The sequence below is a fragment of the Schistocerca cancellata genome, chromosome 5, assembly GCF_023864275.1.
Source record: "Schistocerca cancellata isolate TAMUIC-IGC-003103 chromosome 5, iqSchCanc2.1, whole genome shotgun sequence".
Lineage (NCBI taxonomy): Eukaryota > Metazoa > Arthropoda > Insecta > Orthoptera > Acrididae > Schistocerca > Schistocerca cancellata.
The window spans coordinates 81,904,157-81,925,078 of record NC_064630.1 but is presented as its reverse complement, the minus strand read 5'-3'; the positions used below and the strand labels follow the sequence as shown (position 1 = coordinate 81,925,078).

At 42.0% G+C, this 20,922-nt stretch overlaps 1 protein-coding gene across 1 annotated transcript in view; it reads right to left on the bottom strand.

Annotated features, from left to right (window-relative positions):
* Positions 1-359: 359 nt before the first annotated feature.
* LOC126188371 (putative leucine-rich repeat-containing protein DDB_G0290503) overlaps positions 360-20,922 on the bottom strand; it is a 180,132-nt gene continuing 159,569 nt past the window's right edge. Inside the window, exons 9-11 of the mRNA XM_049929970.1 lie at positions 7,062-7,208; positions 1,021-1,131; positions 360-380 (exon numbers count right to left, since the gene is read on the bottom strand). Of these exons, the coding sequence (XP_049785927.1) occupies positions 360-380; positions 1,021-1,131; positions 7,062-7,208 (279 nt within the window). The remainder of the gene's footprint in view (positions 381-1,020; positions 1,132-7,061; positions 7,209-20,922) is intronic.

Genomic DNA, 20,922 nt, shown 5'->3' with positions numbered 1-20,922 from the left:
GGCTACTACTTTACATTATGTAGGGCTAGGTCTGTTAATTATGTACACACTCAGTTGGTGCATCAGGTCCATTAATTCAGTGTTTTGTTGATTTGTCTTCTTATTTTACCACAGTATGAATCTTCCACTAGTGTCCCTTTACTAAATGTGTGCCTGGAGGTAATTCCACAAACTTACCATTTTTGTAATTTTTTTTGAATGCATACTACATAGAAGTCCTGCTTTTTCATGTGTCCTGTCAATGCTGTTTCATGTCACATTTATTTGCACCACCTTTATTGATTTACCCTCAGTCATTGCTACTTAAGGCATACATAAAATTTATGGAAAATCATTTCATCTTAGCATAATTATTACTATTAAAATGCTTTTATGACAATCTGTAAAGTAGAATTAAAAGTGATACTCTTCCTGGCTTTCAGAAGTAACAGTGCCTTCCCTGGGGAGGAGAGAAGGTATGTTGGGAGGATTAAAAAGGAAGGGCAGGCCGGTCAGTCTCCCCCCATCCTCACTACAGGTGGATCTCCCTCATCTTAGGGTCTGGATGACCTGCTCTTTCTTTTTTAATCTTCCCCAATCTGTCTCTCTGCTTCCCCACAATAGCTACAGTTAGTTCCAAGAGCTAGGAAGCATATAGTTTTTACTTTTATATCTTTCTGTTGGTAGTGCTACACACTTTGCTTTCTGAAGGTAAGCACTGGCAATCAATTCTGTGTCATAATTTATTAGTTTTCTTGGCGGAATTTTCCTTAAATGTATTTACTTTATAACATAAAAAGACAACTATGTATATTGACTTGATCCACAAATGTACATCTCAAGGTGCTAAATGAACTACTGGACAAGGTATCTAAGCAGGAATGGACCTGTGTTAATATTAAATACGTGAGAGACAGAATTTGATTTTAGGAAGTCCCAAAGAACATGAATTCTGGCTTAAAAGTTTGCAGCATCATTATATCAACAACACAAGAGGAATGTAAATCATAGAGAATCCAGATAGGAAAAATAAATGTTTACCTTTACTCTTTGTACTTCAGATTCAGCACTATTTATCATAAACTTATTTTGTGCATCTGTAGTTTCAAGTTTGTGTTTCAGTTCTTTAAGTTCTTGTTCAGCCTGATGATACTGAGAATGAAGAAAGTTTCATTATAGATTTTAATATTAAAGTCATCTATTTTAAAAAAAAATATCATTGCATAACTGAGAATTCTAAATTTTTACAGTATTATTTTTAATATAATTAGGGATAATGACTGTGGATATCATTCATCTTTACAAACATGCGAAGCATTTTAGACTGCATTCATTTATTCTGTCACCATGTTCCATACATCCACTCCAGAAGGAGAATATTCAGGGATACCGAAGGAGCCAGGGTAACATCACCAAAAGATAAGAAAGTAAATCTGTATTAACAACAGAATAGCACTACACTGCTGACTGCTATTCATGCTTATGCTAGCTAAATTTAAGTGTGTAAATAAAAAAGATAGCTGTTACTCTGAATAAAGCTGCTGCCTTCTCAATAATAGCTGCTGTTTATATGCTATTGATAGCTTAATACTTACTTCATTAGCACAGTGTTTTTCAAGGAAAGCAGTAACCTACATATGTAAATGTTTTGTGCAATTTACACTGCATTACTATTTACCATGCAGCGTTACAATGAACACAACTGCTTGCCATATTGCTAACAGAACTTCTCAGTCCTTGAACCTAGATATTTAAGGTCATTTGTAGAAAGAGTGGTTAAAACGTTTCTTTTGAATTTATGGAGATAACCAATTTCTTGATTTATGTTAAATGAGAGGTTGATCAATATCTTCATGCCAGAGTGTAGAACTCCACTCTGTACCCTAGACAAGGAGGCAGTGGGTACATGAAAATGATTTTTTTCTTTTATTGTGATTGTGTAAAATTCACTGGTGTGAATACCAAAGAAAAAAGCACTTTACAAGACATGGTATGCGCAGATATTGCTTACTTGTAAACATAAAATTAGCAGAAATGTAATTAATGTTTAAGAACACATACTCCCACTAGCACTAAATGAAGCTGCTCAAAGTGAAAATGCATTAGTAATAAGAAAAGCAAAAGCAGCAGTGTCAAATCACAATAAAAATGACAAAACGGAAAATGACAGCACCAGAAGATGCATACATCCGCTTAATTTTGCTATAACTGCTGCTTTTGGTTTACACCATTAGAACAGTAACGGTACACATAAAAAGCATGAAACTTCAAAAAATGCATGTAGGTGATATAAACTGATAATTAAAGAAGGTCCAAATGTTAGTCACACGTTATGGCACATTACATCAATAAAATTACTGATCCATCTGGACTGCTGAGCACCTGCAGAACAGGTATCATTACAAAAGAGATGGTGTATCTAATTTGAAATAATAGTTGTAATTTATCAGCAGATAATGTAAACGTATCATCAACATCCAGCCATAGATATTTATTATGAAGAACAAAACAAAGCAAAGATGTAACTAATGCCTTAAACCATTTACAAAATGTAAACATCATCCATTTGAGTGTAGCTACAACATAAGATTAAATTCCTGCATCATGAGTAAACAAAGAAATTTAGAATACTATTAGGAAACTACAAAAAATATATGAAGTACTTCCAAATATGTTTTTTCTTGAATGTCATTTCCTTGAAAAAGCTCATTATACCAGGCATGACAAGCAACACATGAAAGTTATTTATACATCAGCAAATTAGAAAACACATTACCAATATAAATAAGAGTAACAATTCACAAATTGTCATGAAGATGTAAATACAAGGACAACCAAAAATACTCGCGTATGGTGAGAGTGTGAAGCTGAAATATGATTCACCAAGTCATGAAATGAGGCCCTTTGCACTTCCTGAGGGGACTGGTGATCCTTGTATCAGGTTATAATCTAATCTGATTTATCAACTGGTCTACAAGTGGAGAAACAAGCTTAAAGAAAATGCTCTTCTGTTTGGAAGCTGTTGTCTCAACATCAAGCATAACATCACCTGCAGAAGAAAAAGAAGAAGAAGAGACAATAGATTTTTTTAAATTGGGTCTCCATCAGGAGTTGCATGCACCATGATCACCACACCACAACTCGTTGAATTTGTGCCTTCAGTCTGGCAAGTACTGCTCAGTGATATGTGCAGATATTGCAACATTACTGATTGTATTTAGAAGTCCATAGGGATTTAACACCAGCACTGATGATGGGCACACAGTGATTGAAATCGATTTGCAACAGAAATAAAGATTTCTACTTCAGTGACCAATGCTGACCCACTTTGTGTTATTAACTGAAAAAAAAACCACAATAGCCACACAGGGAGTACATGGAACAATAGGTAGATGGATAGTAGTGCACACCTCCCATCTGAAGGACTTTTTAATTGGAAGCACGATGAAGAAGCAACCTCAAAAATAAATGACACCACAATAAATAAGCAAAAACTGTACATCTTTTGTCAAAACATAAGAGGACTTCTAAGCAAAGCAGATCAGTTAGCAGTAAATATAAAAGAAAGAAACTGCACAAACAATGCTTAAATAAAATTTTCAGAACACTATATTACAAATGGAACTGACTTGTTACATTTATATAATGACAACATTGCTAGCCAGTACTCTAGAGACAGCAGGGCAAGAGTTGGTGCAGCTATCTTCATTAAAAATAATATTATTTAGAGCTACATATGTAAAGAAATACTGTTTACAGCAATAGTGCAGTAGATGTAACAACAGACTGTTCAACAGTAATAGTAGTGACAAGTTACAGGGAAGCTGGAGCTAACTTCAGGGTCTTTCTGGTTCACACACAAATACAGTGATCTGCTTTATTTTCTAAATGTAATGAAATTATTATACTTGAGGATTTTAATGTAAACTTTCCAAATAAAGGCAGCAACAATGTAAAGATTTAACATCTGATGAATTTATGCAATCTTACACTAGTAGCTGACTTTTTCAATAGGATCACATCTGAGAGACATTGATAGCCAATTTACTTATAGATGTAAATATGTGCCATGCCTTCACCATCATGTGAGTCTTGAACAGGCTTTCTGGCCATAATGGATAGCTTTCACTATGTGTGCCAGAACACCTCTCAAGAAAGCAATAACCACATGGAAGTCAATAAGGTTAATGACTATAGTCACACCACTGGAAAAACATTCCCAACATTTTAATCACATCGAGCAGATTGTGTTGTGGGGACACAGTAGCACTAATCTGAGCTCTGTAATTTGTAAACGTTGCAACCTGCTGCAACTCAAGGCCATGCATGGTTGACTAACAATGTGGAATAACAAACACTCATTTAGTACCACTTGCAACCAAGCTGCTGGCTGTCATGGGTGTTCTTCCAGCAGGAACTATATAAACAGTCCCTGGAAATCCTTAAACATAAACTGTAACAAAAGGTTGGAGCCCTGTATACAATGTGTATGAGGTCAACATTAAATTTTATATATTCATAAATGAATTCTCATCTTCCTTTGAAGAGATTTCTTAAAAAAACATTAGTTAGACACAACATTTCCACATCCCTGAATCACCAATGAAATTAAATATTTAGACACAATATTTCCACATCCTCGAACAAACCCTGAATCACAAATGGAATTAAACAATCATGCAAAACAAAGACAGATCTTTATTACATTTAGAATGTAGTGACACAGAAAAATTGGTCACTATAAAATTTACTGTAAGATCCTAAAGAAGTTGATACAAAATTAAAAGCATTATATTATAACCAAGAAATTACAACTCCAATAACAAAATGATGGCTATTTAGCAAATTGTTAGCAGGTAGGTAGGTAAGAACAAAAGAACTTTGGTAGATTTCAAAATCAAACATGAAGGAAATCCAATATGCAATTCTGGAAACACAGTCAATATTTTCAACAAACATTTCTTGTCAGTGCCAGAACAAACAGCCTGCAAGGGCTCTGTTAATGAAACCTTGAGTCTCATGCAGAATACTATCCTTAGAAACATTGCAGGCTTTCTCAGCATATTCCAATAATGAAATCTTCTCCAGTGACCAGCCAAGTGGTGGTGTCTTCTTTCACATTTTTGTGAGTTTTGTGTATCGTATTCATGTGAAGTTTCAGGATACTGAGTTCCACCTATCTATAAGGTCATTTAACCACTGTCCACTTCTGCAGGGTAGGCCAATCACATGCCCCCAGGAGGGGTGCTGAATCAGTGGTGGGGGAGCATGACTTGACCAGTGATAGGGTATCACACAGTACTGGCACAGGTGTGAAGTCCCACTTGCTGTCCAATCTGTCTTCTACCATCACCACCTTCAGAACGAAGCATTCCTGATGTATTTTCTCAATTGAGGAAACCCACACTGCGCTAAGCTGAAATCCGCTATCACAGTTTACTAGATTGTTGTGCAAGTGTATTTCCACTACCTCTTTGACACCCAAATCCTAGAAAGCACTGGTCCTGCCTAGATTATCCATTTTTTTTCAAATTCAAAGATGTGTCTGTCACTGATGCTATGCTCCTATGCTGGCCACGGGTGGCCGACACATCTGTAGTAACAAGCAGTCCCTCTCAAGACATACTAAGACTCTCATCGAGGCCTTCACAGACCATAATTACCCTGCCAACCTTGTACAGAAACATACCTGCCATTCCTTAGCTCTCCAGTCACCCCCCACCTCCTGAAGTCCCACCATCTGGTCTTAGAGGAGCATTCTCCTTGTGACTCAGAATCACCCTGGATTGGAGTATTAAAATTATATTCTCTACAGGGTTTTGCCAACCTCTCATCATCCCCTAAAATGAGGACCATCCTACCCACTATCCTTCCCAACCTCGGCATTCTGCCGCCCACCAAACGTACACTATGTCCTTGTACATCTCTATATAATCCTTTCTCCCAACCTCCTGCCTCATGGCTCATATTCCTAGATGCAAGACCTGTCCCATATGTCATCCTCCTAGCACCTACTTCAGTCCGGTCACAAGCATCACCTATCCCATCAAAGGCAGGGCTACCTATGAAACCAGTCACGTGATCCACAAGCAAAGTTGCAACCACTGTGCTGTGTTCTACACGGGGAATGGCAATCAACAAGCTGTCTCTCCACATGAATGGCCACCAACAAACTGTGGCCACGAAACAGCTGGACAGCCCAGTTGCTAAGGACACAGCCCAACACAATGTTGGGCATTTGGATCCTTCCCACCAACACCAGCTTTTCTGAATTGAGCAAGTGGGAGCTCTCCTTGCAATATATCCTACATTCCTGTAACCCTCCTGGCCTCAACCTTTGTTAGTCATTGTCCTACACCCACTTGTCCCTTTCTCTGTCTTTTTACTGCTCTCCTTTTCTGCTGCCCCCCCCCCCCCCCCCCCCCCCCCCCCGGCCGCCCATTGTCTAACCTGCTGACTGCACCTAGCTACCCTACCCTCCCTCCACCTCTTCCATGTACGCTCCCACTATCAGCATTTTACTTTCCACCACACCTACCCTGCTATTCCTCCCCCTCCCCTCCCCAGCCTCATCCTTACCCCCACTACTCAGACTGCTTTTCTCATGTGCTGCTGCTTGCAGTCTGGCCTTGATAGCCAGAGACTGTGGTCATGTGTGTGTGGGTTTCGTTTGCACAATTGTATGTTGTATAATTTGGCTGAAGGCCCTTTGGCTGAAAGCTTGCTTATTTGACAGTCTTTTTGTTGTGCCTATCTGTGACTCAATGTCTTCGCTATATGGTGAGTAGCAGTGTATCCTTTTCATAATGCTGAAGGTAACAGCGAGATGAGGACATAAAGAGATCCATTGTTGGCACAGGTATGTTTTCCATCAGTTTAGGTGAGTAAGTGTTTGATGTGTAATGGGCAACTACCACTATATTGTAGATACTACTACTTACAGCCAATTTTCAGGTTATGTATGATTAGTATGTAGCTTGTATTCATGAGTATGTCTCTGAATAAATGTGACCACTGCTAGTACTCATGTTTGACACAATTGTAATTTGTATTCTATAATGAAAAATGACTCTATACAATACCTTATTCTTATAGCTCTCAGCTTGAGATGCTTGTTCTTGCACCATAGTCTTCAATTCTTCTAAATCATTTTGGGCTTCATTTAAACGTTGTTCATATAAAATTATTTGCTGCTCCTTCTCAGCATATTCTTCTTTTACTAAATTTGCCTGATAAAGAGAAATGTATTTCTTTTACACTTAGTAATTATTACAATATACAGCAGCATATACAAGTCTAAACATAAACTATCTAATACTGGAAACATAATTAATTGTACTGAATTCCAATTGTAAACACTGTGACCATCATGTATACATCTATCTTATTCTAAAATAAATAAAATATTCAACATGGAATACAAACAACAGTATGGGAAAAAGATAGTCACTTATATATAAAAGAATCATTGGGTAGTAGGAAGGGCATACAAGTTAAATTCTCCCATCACACTGGCCTAACTGTGGGGTCAATGTGCTCACAGTGGTTACAGAAAGTGACTGTTTTTTAATTCTTCTATTCACATTCAAACTATAAAAGGTAACATAACTGAACTACATGTTAATTTGAAAAGTTCTTTATAGTTCTGAATTATAGGCAAAGGTTATGAGCAGAGAACTGTCTGTTAATATACTTTAATTAACAATTAATAAAAACATTTTTGTAAGAACTTACACCAAATACAGTAGATACATTTGTTATGACATTGGCTGTAAGAACAATGATCACTTAGCCCAGCAAAAATGTATTTATTTAGGTCCAAAATTTATGATCAAATGGATCATCAAACAATGAAGTCTCTGAAGATAGATACCAGTTAAAATTTGAGAAGAGACACAAAGGAAGTTGTAAATGTAGATGTAAGAATTTGTGAAGTACATATGTAAGTAGATTTCATGGTATGTGCATTTACTTATCAGCCAAATCCGGCATAGTGAAACTGACTGTGGTGTCAACCTATTCGTCTCAGACTAGCAGTTGTAACACACAGTCAATTATTTGCTTTATGTATTCCAATCTCTGTTTTCGCCTACAGTTTTTACCCTATTCAGCTCCCTCTAGTACCATGGAAGTTATTCCATGATGTCTTACCAGATGTCCTATCATCCTGTCCCTTCTTCTTGTCAGTGACTTCCATATACTCCTTTCCTCACCAATTCTCTGGACAACTTCCTCATTCCATGCCTTATCAGTCCACCTAATTTTCAACAGAGGACGTGAGACTAAACACCTTTCAGCCGTCAATTTTGAACCTTATTTTATTAGGCAACCAGTTTCAGCATTTTAAATCTCAGATGCTTTGCATATATTCTGTTCTGGTCTTCCCATAGTCCATGTTTCACTACCATACAATGCTGTGCTCCAAACGTATGTTCTCAGAAATTTCTTCCTCAAATTAAGGGCTACATTTGTTACTAGTAGACTTCTCCTGGCCAGGAACGCCATTTTTCCCAGGGCTGGTCTGCTTATTATGTCCTCCCCTGCTCCATCTATCATGAGTTATTTTGCATCCTAGGTAACAGAATTCCTTAACTTCACTTACTTCATTATCACCAATTCTGATATTAGGGTTTCTCACTGATCTCATTTCTGCTACTTCTTATTTCTTTTGTCTTTCTTTGATGAATACCCTCAGTCCAAATTCTGCACCCTCATTAGACTGTTCATTCCATTCAACAGATTCTGTAATTCTTTTTCACTTTCACTGAGTATAGCAATGTCATCAGAAAATTTTATCATTGCTATCCTTCCATCTTGAATTTTAATTCCAACTGAACAGTGGAGGCCAGAGATTGCATCCCTGTCTTACACCCTTTTCAATCCAAGCACTTTATTCTTGATCTTCTATTCTTATTGTTCCCTCTTGGCTCTTGTACCTATTGTAGGTTAACTGTTTTTCCTTATAGCTAACCTACACTCCTGGAAATTGAAATAAGAACACCGTGAATTCATTGTCCCAGGAAGGGGAAACTTTATTGACACATTCCTGGGGTCAGATACATCACATGATCACACTGACAGAACCACAGGCACATAGACACAGGCAACAGAGCATGCACAATTTCGGCACTAGTACAGTGTATATCCACCTTTTGCAGCAATGCAGGCTGCTATTCTCCCATGGAGACGATCGTAGATATGCTGGATGTAGTCCTGTGGAACGGCTTGCCATGCCATTTCCACCTGGCACCTCAGTTGGACCAGCGTTTGTGCTGGACGTGCAGACCGCGTGAGACGACGCTTCATCCAGTCCCAAACATGCTCAATGGGGGACAGATCCGGAGATCTTGCTGGCCAGGGTAGTTGACTTACACCTTCTAGAGCACGTTGGGTGGCACGGGATACATGCGGACGTGCATTGTCCTGTTGGAACAGCAAGTTCCCTTGCCGGTCTAGGAATGGTAGAACGATGGGTTCGATGACGGTTTGGATGTACCGTGCACTATTCAGTGTCCCCTCGACGATCACCAGTGGTGTACGGCCAGTGTAGGAGATCGCTCCCCACACCATGATGCCGGGTGTTGGCCCTGTGTGCCTCGGTCGTATGCCGTCCTGATTGTGGCGCTCACCTGCACGGCGCCAAACACGCATACGACCATCATTGGCACCAAGGCAGAAGTGACTCTCATCGCTGAAGATGACACGTCTCCATTCGTCCCTCCATTCACGCCTGTCGCGACACCACTGGAGGCGGGCTGCACGATGCTGGGGCATGAGCGGAAGACGGCCTAACGGTGTGCGGGACCGTAGCCCAGCTTCATGGAGATGGTTGCGAATGGTCCTCGCCGATACCCCAGGAGCAACAGTGTCCCTAATTTGCTGGGAAGTGGCGGTGTGGTCCCCTACGGCACTGCGTAGGATCCTACGGTCATGGCGTGCATCCGTGCGTCGCTGCAGTCCGGTCCCAGGTCGACGGGCACGTGCACCTTCCGCCGACCACTGGCGACAACATCGATGTACTGTGGAGACCTCACGCCCCACGTGTTGAGCAATTCGGCGGTACGTCCACCCGGCCTCCCGCATGCCCACTATACGCCCTCGCTCAAAGTCCGTCAACTGCACATACGGTTCACGTCCACGCTGTCGCGGCATGCTACCAGTGTTAAAGACTGCGATGGAGCTCCGTATGCCACGGCAAACTGGCTGACACTGACGGCGGTGGTGCACAAATGCTGCGCAGCTAGCGCCATTCGACGGCCAACACCGCGGTTCCTGGTGTGTCCGCTGTGCCGTGCGTGTGATCATTGCTTGTACAGCCCTCTCGCAGTGTCCGGAGCAAGTATGGTGGGTCTGACACACCGGTGTCAATGTGTTCTTTTTTCCATTTCCAGGAGTGTATATTTTTCTCAGGATTTTGAACATCTTGCACCATTTGACATTTTCAAATTCTTTTTCCAGAGTGATAAATCCTATGAATATGTCTTGATTTTTCTTCAGTCTTGCTTCATTATCAACTGCAACATCAGAACTGCATCTTTGGTGACTATTCCTTTCCTAAACCTGAACTGATCATCAAATAACACATTCTCAGTTTTCTTTCCCATTCCTCTGTATAGTATTTTCGTCAGCAACTTGGATGCATGAGCTGTTGAGCTACTTGTGTGATAATTCTGGCACCTGTTGGCTCTTGCAGTCTTCAAACGTGTGTGGATGATGTTTCACAGAAAGTCAGATGGTTACAAAAATGTAGCTGACGACTAAAACAATGAAAAATTTCCAGAATTCTAAAGAATTTCCAGGTTTTTCCTGGTTTTATCCCAGATAAAAAAATTTCTGGGTTTTTCCCAGATTTCCTGGTTGTCCCAGAGTTTATACTACCTGGTCTGCTTCTCCACCCTCTTGACAAGGCTGTTGGTAGAGTGAAGGAGGGATCTTATGCCGAAAGTCTTTGGCCGCCATTGCTGATGATTTTTATTCAAAATTTAAGCAGTGGTGGGTTTTGAACACAGGACTGAGGGCATTTTGATTATGAATGAGAGGCACTACCCCCCCACCCCCTTTTTTTTCTCTCCACTGTTGATTGTTATGTTTGGGCGTTGCGGACATCACATGACATCCGTTCAAGTTCATTTGTTGATCCTTCCACTCAGTTTTTTATTACAGAGGCCAACCGGCTCTCTGACTGAACACGCTGAGCTACCGTGCTGGCTGTGATTAAAGAACAGTTATGTGCACATCTAGACGTCAAGTTTTTTTATTTTTTTATTTTTTTTAAACACTAGTTTTATACTGTCTATTCCTTTGGACGTGGATACATGTCTGAAAGAACAGACACTGGTGAAAATCTGCAGCTGTATTAAGATTGTGAAATTTATTTTCCAATTGTGAATTCTTCAATACCACAGAAGCAACATCTAGTCTAATGTCATTATCTTTTGTTAGTTTCTTTGAGTTAAACTAGGAACAATTTCTATTTCTCTGACATGGACATTTGTGCATTTTTGTCACGTACCTGGAAAGCTGAGTGTTAACAGACCATGTACAGTAAAACCATTGTGGTGATGTTTTCTTATCAGATTTTGTATGTGAAAGATCACTGTGATTACTGTGCCACTGTCACACTGTTTCATGGGTTTATGAAAGTGTATCCTGTGATAAGAATTTGAATCTGAGCCTGGTCATCATATTGATATTAGTGACAATAAATGTAAAAAGCATTCAGGTCTATTTAAATCTCTGTTTTGTTCATTATTGGAGGATTTACCATAAAACCAGTTTTCTGCAATATGTTGATCTGCTGACAAAGACACATTGAGAGCAAACAAGAAATTTCAGGTATGCAATCTTTTCAAAATGAAAATTAAAGTGATAAATAAATAGAAAGAAAAATCTGTAGTTACTGTAAAAATATTGGCAACATGGGAAGCAATAATAAGAAGAAAGGATATATCCTGTTTTTGCAATGGAAGTCTAATTTATGGAATAATCAAAGAGATGAGGGACAGTTTCATATTCAGTAGAATTGTCAGTATAAGTTATATAATTACAGAAAGGAATAAATTTTATGACTCACCATACAGTTGCAGATGAAGCAGTGCAGGTGTGTGTGTGTGTGTGTGTGTGTGTGTGTGTGTGTGTAGTAGCTATAATTAAGTATTCATCCAAGTGGTAGCAATGTTCTCAGTTTCATTTATTTGTCTGTTGGTGACTCAGTGTCCTAACTACGCAATGAGTTGTCAGCTTTACTCCCTACAAAGACTTTTCATTGTCATAAGTAATTTAAATGAGACTCAAATTCAGTATAAAAAAATTAATCTTAATTTACAATTATCAGTATGCACTGATTACATTGACAAGTGTGGGAATACAGGTTCAATGAGAATAAAATGTGAAATTTTCTTTACTCTAGTATCAAAAATATGTTGAAAGTGGTTTCCTATGAATAGCTTAATCCTGAATAATGTAAATAGTTCATAAAGATGAATATACACAATTGTTAGAACAGTTCTGAAATACAGTGCAGCATGAATAAGTAGGCTTAATGTTACATATATGGGTATTTAAACACTACACTCAGTGGAGAGTAGAATGAATCCACACTTGTGACTGAAGTACACTTTTATTACATGTAACTCGGACAGAATAACAGAAGGCACATACAAGTAAGCAATATGGCCACCAACTGAGTCACAGTCAAAGAAGCTAATTCAAAGAATAGTCAGTTATTGACAGTGTAGCTGTCAGTAGTCACCACAGAGACACCCACCCCCCTCCCTGCCAGTGTGGAGCATGGGAGAGGATGAGAAGCATAAACACTAAGCGATGGCAGTTGGTTGGAAGTCATGTCATGGCTAGCGCCAACAGGAGGTATGGCTGGCCATTCTCCATTTCTTGGAGAGCAATGGCTTGTTGCTGATGGAGAAGAAGTTATATTCTTGTAGCTGTGTGGAGGGTGAAGTGGGTGACCAACACGAGACAAGAGAATCAGCTGATACCAAGCCAGGCAGGGTTGCTGGTTGGGAGGAATGGAGACTCTAAGGCAGCCATTGGTGCTGATGGACACAGAGGTGTTGTCATCATTGGCACCAGTGGGAAGATGGTAAGAATGGAGTAGGTGAAATCACAGTTCGTTGGGTCAAAAGGGAGTATGGGGCACATGAAACACAGAGAGTGTGTGTCATTGTACAGCTGGAGGGAGATGTCCTTGATACATTAAGATGAAACATTGACATAGAAAGTGATGAGGCTGGAAAGGGTGGTGGGTGGTGATGTAACTAAAGGCACCAAAGAGGAAGCACTTCACTCATTGCACTTGTAGTAAAGGGTGCATATAAACCTTGACACTTGGAGGTGAAATTAAGGAGCAATGGGAGCAGGAGAGATCGCACACAGAACTTGAGTTTGAGGAAGCACTATGTTAATTGCACTTGGGAGGTTGCAGACTGAGGCACTTGGAGGAGGAGTTGGCACTTGGGGGAAGCCCATCTAGGGCAGGGGTCAAGAGAGGATCATCGTAGAGTGTCCACGACAGTTTAATACTGTTGAGTGAAGTGGTTTGGTATTTGCCATATAGATGAATGTCCACGGTATTGTCAGACCGGCTGAGCACTCTGTGGGGTCCCGAGTATGGGGTCTGCAAGGCCACATGAATGGGCTGATCATGGAGCATAAAAAAATCATACTGATCAAGGTCTTTGTGTTACGAATATGTGAAGCATTGAGTGAGTATGAAGGATTGGGGGGGGGGGGGGGGGAGGAGGACAGCTGCACAGCTGAGTGATGTGAAAGCAGACACACTCAGTGAGAACAGGGAACTCCAATGGACCAAGAGGAGTGGCATCCTCAACAAATTTTGCCAGGAAGTGTGTGACAATGCAAGCTGGGATAATTTTAATTCCCCTCTTGTTTTGCCATCTGCCTCCTTAAATTCGATTTTTTTTTTTTCAATTTTAACTAATGACCATTAACATACATGAATATAATCTACATTTTCATAACAGAGAAAGGTTGACCCTCAGTTTTAAAGATTATAACAACAGATCTAATTTTGTGCCTTGTTTTATGTATGTAATTGATTTTCTAATTTATTTGGACTATTCCTAGTTACACTCCTGGAAATTGAAATAAGAACACCATGAATTCATTGTCCCAGGAAGGGGAAACTTTATTGACACATTCCTGGGGTCAGATACATTACATGATCACACTGACAGAACCACAGGCACATAGACACAGGCAACAGAGCATGCACAATGTCGGCACTAGTACAGTGTATATCCACCTTTTGCAGCAATGCAGGCTGCTATTCTCCCATGGAGACGATCGTAGAGATGCTGGATGTAGTCCTGTGGAACGGCTTGCCATGCCATTTCCACCTGGCGCCTCAGCTGGACCAGCGTTCGTGCTGGACGTGCAGACCGCGTGAGACGACGCTTCATCCAGTCCCAAACATGCTCAATGGGGGACAGATCCGGAGATCTTGCTGGCCAGGGTAGTTGACTTACACCTTCTAGAGCACGTTGGGTGGCACGGGATACATGCGGACGTGCATTGTCCTGTTGGAACAGCAAGATCCCTTGCCGGTCTAGGAATGGTAGAACGATGGGTTCGATGACGGTTTGGATGTACCGTGCACTATTCAGTGTCCCCTCGATGATCACCAGTGGTGTACGGCCAGTGTAGGAGATCGCTCCCCACACCATGATGCCGGGTGTTGGCCCTGTGTGTCTCGGTCGTATGCAGTCCTGATTGTGGCGCTCACCTGCACGGCGCCAAACACGCATACGACCATCATTGGCACCAAGGCAGATGTGACTCTCATCGCTGAAGACGACACGTCTCCATTCGTCCCTCCATTCACGCCTGTCGTGACACCACTGGAGGCGGGCTGCACGATGTTGGGGCGTGAGCGGAAGACGGCCTAACGGTGTGCGGGACAGTAGCCCAGCTTCATGGAGACGGTTGCAAATGGTCCTTGCCGATACCCCAGGAGCAACAGTGTCCCTAATTTGCTGGGAAGTGGCGGTGCAGTCCCCTACGGCACTGCGTAGGATCCTACGGTCTTGGCGTGCATCCGTGCGTCGCTGCGGTCCGGTCCCAGGTCGACGGGCACGTGCACCTTCCGCCGACCACTGGCGACAACATCGATGTACTGTGGAGACCTCACGCCCCACGTGTTGAGCAATTCGGCGGTACGTCCACCCGGCCTCCCGCATGCCCACTATACGCCCTCGCTCAAAGTCCGTCAACTGCACATACGGTTCACGTCCACGCTGTCGCGGCATGCTACCAGTGTTAAAGACTGCGATGGAGCTCCGTATGCCACGGCAAACTGGCTGACACTGACGGCGGTGGTGCACAAATGCTGCGCAGCTAGCGCCATTCGACGGCCAACACCGCGGTTCCTGGTGTGTCCGCTGTGCCGTGCGTGTGATCATTGCTTGTACAGCCCTCTCGCAGTGTCCGGAGCAAGTATGGTGGATCTGACACACCGGTGTCAATGTGTTCTATTTTCCATTTCCAGGAGTGTAGTATCTTTCATTACAGGATGAAATCAGAGATTGTTTTGTAACTTAAATTCTATTTTTGACATATAAACAAGTATAAATTCTGTGATAATTGTAAACATTTGGAAGACGAAATACTAGTAATCTTAAAGTATCTATTTGGCTCTATTCGAAAACATGTTAGCAAAACCAGCCCTGAATTAATTCCAAAGTAATTAACAGTTTTGTCAAAGGTATTGTTTGCATAACAATATAAGTTAATTTCATGATTTAAACAAATAAATTGGCTTAAACGTCATAGTAGAAGAAACTGTTAAAAAGATGCAGTTTTTTGATGTATTCAGTTAATTGAGTGAGTTAAGTTTTAATTGTAATTTCTGTAAATTTAACTTTAAACAATGTGTAGTTTCAGCACCTATTATTGTGATTTTTGGTCACAAGACAGTCAGTCCATGACTAAGTTCCTGACGAGTAACTTGTGCTGCTTAGAACAACAACAATGCTGCAAATTAACTGTGGAATAAGTGTTAAACAATTACGCCATGTGTAAAAACAGTGACAGTGTCTGCTCCATACGTACCTGATTATTTTTCAAGAACTGTGAACTTTGTTGTTAGGTTTTACTACTCGTAGATGTTCAACAGTAAACTATTGTAGCAGTATGTGGAGTTGCACCTGCAAACTATTAATGAGGCTTATCGAAAGTTAAACAATAGTGCACTGGCCATATAACTGTGTATTATTGGGGGGATGTGGGGGAGGGGGGAGCTTAGAAAAGTGAAATTAAAGACTGCGAAAAGCAACTGTGCATCTGTCGGCTACATTATTTACCATAGTCAGTGTCCAAATTACAAACCCCAATTTCCAACCAGTGTAGCAACGCAGTATGTCGACACCAAGGACATCAAACAAATGAAGAAAATAAAAAGCAGGTGGAACCGCCACAAGTGTACCAGTGGCTCACATTAAAGGAGCTCAGCCAACAAGGAAATGAGGCCAGTTTTGAGGACAGTGTGGAAGCTAGGTAGCAACCGAGGTATTGCATTGGCCAAGGACCTGGCATGTCACATGAGGGCAGCTTCCAGGATGCGGTGCAAACACTCGATTAACCCATTACATTGAGGGTGTTGTGCCATGATGTGGAACTTGTTGGTATGGCATAAAGTGCACAGCTTAGAAAAAAATAGATACTCAATCTGTCTCCCTGTTCACTTGTGATGGAGGAGGGAGAGCTGAAATGAGAGACCCAATATTTACGAAGGCTTGCGCAACTGCATCAGACACTATGTCCAAGGAACAAATTCCACCCATTTGATGGCACAGTCAATCATGGAGAGGATGTACTTAAATCCATCAGGTGTGGCGAGGGGGGGGGGGGGGGGCAGAGAACTGACAAGCTTCAGATGAGGTGGCAAAACCTGCACTAGAAGAGATTGGATATGACAGTTAACAAAATGCTCAGTTACCAGGTGAGTGGCAGCCTTGATGATGGGATGTGCAAGCTCATGTAAGATCATAAAAACTTGAAGTCAAAGAGATGCAGGGACTACTGGATCGGGTTACTTGTAGACATGTCACACAAAACCAATAACGTAGAACCAGGGAGATGATGTGGTTCAATGGTCAAAGCGGAAGAGGTATCATGCAATATGTCTTGGATGTCAAGGTCCTGTGCTTGCAGGCAAGCCAGTTGATTTAGGTTGATTGGGGAGGAAACAGAGCACACACACAACAGATAGTCAGCCACAGCATTCATATTGCGATGTTTCGATGAGTGACATACTTGTCATCTTCTTGCGAAGTGCCGAGACTTTGTGGATGCTGGTCCCTTTATACCTGTGGCATGTCCCCCACCACCTGGCTGCGGGGGCTGGATTCAGAGGAGCCGGTGGGCGGGGTGGAGGGGGAACCGGGTGCGCCGTTCCTGTCTCCATCAGGGCATTCTAGTCACGTCTCGTGAGCTGGACGGTTCTTGGTGCGTTCCTGGCGTATTGCAGCTAATGCTGGATTCCAGGCCACGCTCAGTTGATAACCTTCATCCCTGTTCCCAAGATTCTTGTAGACCCATATTTCTATTGATTCTTTAATGACGCTGTCCCAATAGCTCCCGGCTTGGCACAGCACCCTGGTGTTCTCAAAATCAAAGGTGTGGTTTTCTTTGATGCTATGTTCCGCTATAGCAGATTTCTCTATCTGTCCAAGTCGGACATGCCTGGTGTGTTCCTCGCACCTTTTTGAGATGCAGCGCTGCATTGTCCAATGTACTGTACACCACATTCACAGGCAATGCTGTATATATCAGGTGTGTTGAGTTTGAGTGGGTCTTTAGCTGAGCCCAGCAGCTCTTTCGTCTTTGGCGGTGGTCAGAAGATGGTATTTATGTTTGATTTTCTCAGTAGCCTCCCGATTTTTGCTGATATGGGCCCCAAATATGGAAGATAGGCGAGTCCTCTTCTTCCTCTTCCTGAAATTTGTCAGCCTGTCTCCTCTTGAAGGCCCTACCAATCTGTGTTTCACTGTACCCGTTTTTCTGAAATACCTCTCTTAGGTGGTGTAAGTCGTCTGAGAGGCTTTCTTTATCACAAATGACATGCACCCTATGTACTAAGGTGGTCAGTACTGACTGGCGTTGCGCCGGATGGTGGCAGCTGGTTGCATGGAGGTACAGGTCTGTGTGCGTCTTTTTTCTATATACTGAATGGCCCAGCGTGCCATCTGCTTTCTTCCTGATCAGTATGTCCAGAAATGGAATACAGCCATTCTCTTTGGCTTCCATCGTGAAGATGATATTCTCATGTATGCCATTTAGGTGGTCCATAAACTCCTCCAGTGCCTGCCTGCCATGCTGCCAAATCAAGAAAGTGTCGTCCACATAGTAGAAGAAGTGCCTGGGTTTATGGTGAGCAGTTTGTAGTGCCACCTCCTTAAAGTGTTCCATATAAAGATTCGCAATCCCTGGAGCAAGGGGAAATCCCATGCCCACTCCATCCACTTGTTCATAATGCTCTCCATTGCACTTGAAGTAGGTGGTCGTAAGTGTATATTCAAAGAGCTTCACTGTTTCAGGCTCGAAGTGCTGATTAAGGAGTGCCAAGGTGTCTTGTAGAGGTACTTTCATGAACAAGAAGGTGACGTCAAAGCTCACGAGTAGGTCATCTCTCTGTATTTGGATGTCCTTCAGTATTCTTCATCATGATTTTTTATGTCTGTCAGAGGAGCCACCAGCAGTTGGCCATATGTTCATCCTGAAGATGGCCCCTGCGATGAGCTGAAACTGGTCGGCACTAAATAAATAAAAAAAATCATGATTAAGACTGTTTTCTTAATACTGAGTTAATTTATAGCAATCGCTGTTTCTCCACAACCATGTTGTCCACACATCTAAGCCACAGCATTGTCAGTGCCTCTAATGTAGCGAACATTGGTAATATACTGGCACATAGGATCCATGTGCTGGAAATGGCAGGAGGGGGGAGGCGGGGGAGGAATGATGTTGGCCACAGAGTTATGGAGGGCATCTACGAGCAGCTGGTGGTCAGTAAAAACTGTAACCTCTTGCTCCTCTATGTCCTCACAGAAGTAATACACAACTTCATATATCGCTAACAGTTCTCTATCGAAGGTCATCCATGTGGGTTGAGAGGAAGAAAGTTTTTTGGAAAATAAATGGAGCAGTTGTGAGGTGTCACCAACATGTTGGAGAACAGCACCGATTGAAGTTTCACTCGTGTCCATAGTGATGCAGATGTAAACATCCATGACTGAGTGCATGAGAGTGATGGCATTAGTATGAGCTGTCTTGATGTCATTGAATGCATGCATCTTGCTCTCAGACAACTGTACTTTGCTTGTGCTGGAGGTGTTTTTACCTGCCGGCATGTCTGTCAGAGGAGCCTGAGAAATGCAGCACGAGAGATATGGTGCTAGAAAAAGTTCACCGTGCTGACAAATCATCTGAGAACACAATAAGTTTCATGCAGAGGCAGTTCATTAATGAAAGCCATAAGGACTAATATTGCGTGGACTCCACCGGGAGTAATGGTCTGGCTGAGGAAGGTAATGCTATGGCATTAGTCGAGGAAGGTGACACAACAGCATCGAAGTTGTGACTTGTCATGGTTGATCCCTACACCATTGTCAAAGAGAACTTTGAACACCTGGAGTAGGTGTCACTCATACTCCTCAGCAGAGATGGAGGAGATGAGGATATCATCTAAATAAGTAAAGCAAAACTGTAATGAAAATAATATGGAGTCGATAAACTGTTGCCATGTATGGGCCACATTTTTCAGGCCATTTGGCATAAAGCAATATTCAAACAGGCTGCATGATGTGAAAATGGCAGTCTTTGGAATATTATCTTTGTGCTTCAGAATCTGATGGTAAACCATTCGGTAGTCAATAACATTGAAGAACTGCAAGTCTTGGTTCTGTTGCATAAAGTCTTGAGTGTGCCATAATGCATAGTTGTCCATAACAGTACATATGTTGAGTTTATGATAGTCTCTACATAACTGAAAGATACTCTCTTTCATAGGCACCAGGTGAATTGGGGATGACCTATTGCTATCATGCAGGCATACAGTACCAGCAACTAAAAGTTATTGCATAGCTGACTTTGGATGACATAGTTTCTTAGCAATAAGGCATCTAGGTTTGTAGGTAGTGGTGTTCCATGGTAGTTAACCGGTAGCAGGTACCAGTACACATCATATCAATGTGTTGTTCAGAGGTTCTGGGTGGGGGTGGGGTGCATTGTTTCCCACAAGGGGAAATGTTTGCAGCATGAGTAGCAACAAAGAAGTGGGAGGTGAGTTGGCAGGACCCTCAGTACAAGGTGGCTGTGAAGTGGTGAGGTCACCGACCATGTGGAGAGCACGGGCCAAGTTGGCTGACACATTAGTGAGCAGCTGACAAAGGATGTTGTTTTTGGTACGAAATGCAACTGTGTTGGCTCTGAATCAAGATCTTGGTGAGGAAGCTGACAAGAGAAACTCAGAGGAAGTACAGATGAGAAGGTCACAATAGCTACAGGTGAGGTAGGGGTGGAGGTAAAGAAGCTGAGAATACGCTTACCCAAAGCGTGGTGAAGCAAGAAAGCTGCATGAAGGTCCAGTGAGAGACCAAAATGTGTAAGTAAATTGATCACAAAGACCAGGCTGTCCATGGCAGTGACATGGAAGGTCCAAGAGAATTGAAGTTCAGGCGTAAGTTGGAGCCAAAGATTGGTGGCACCATGAACAGTGATATCAGATCTGTTGACTGCTCATAAAACTGTTGATGATGACAGAAGGCTCAGAGGGGTAATGGAGGGAGGGGTGACATTTGAATCAACAGCCATGTCAAAAAGGAACAGCAGATTAGCAGCTCAATCGAGCACATAAAGTCTGCCGGATGATGAAGACACAGAGGATGATGACTGATCTTGGAGGTAGCA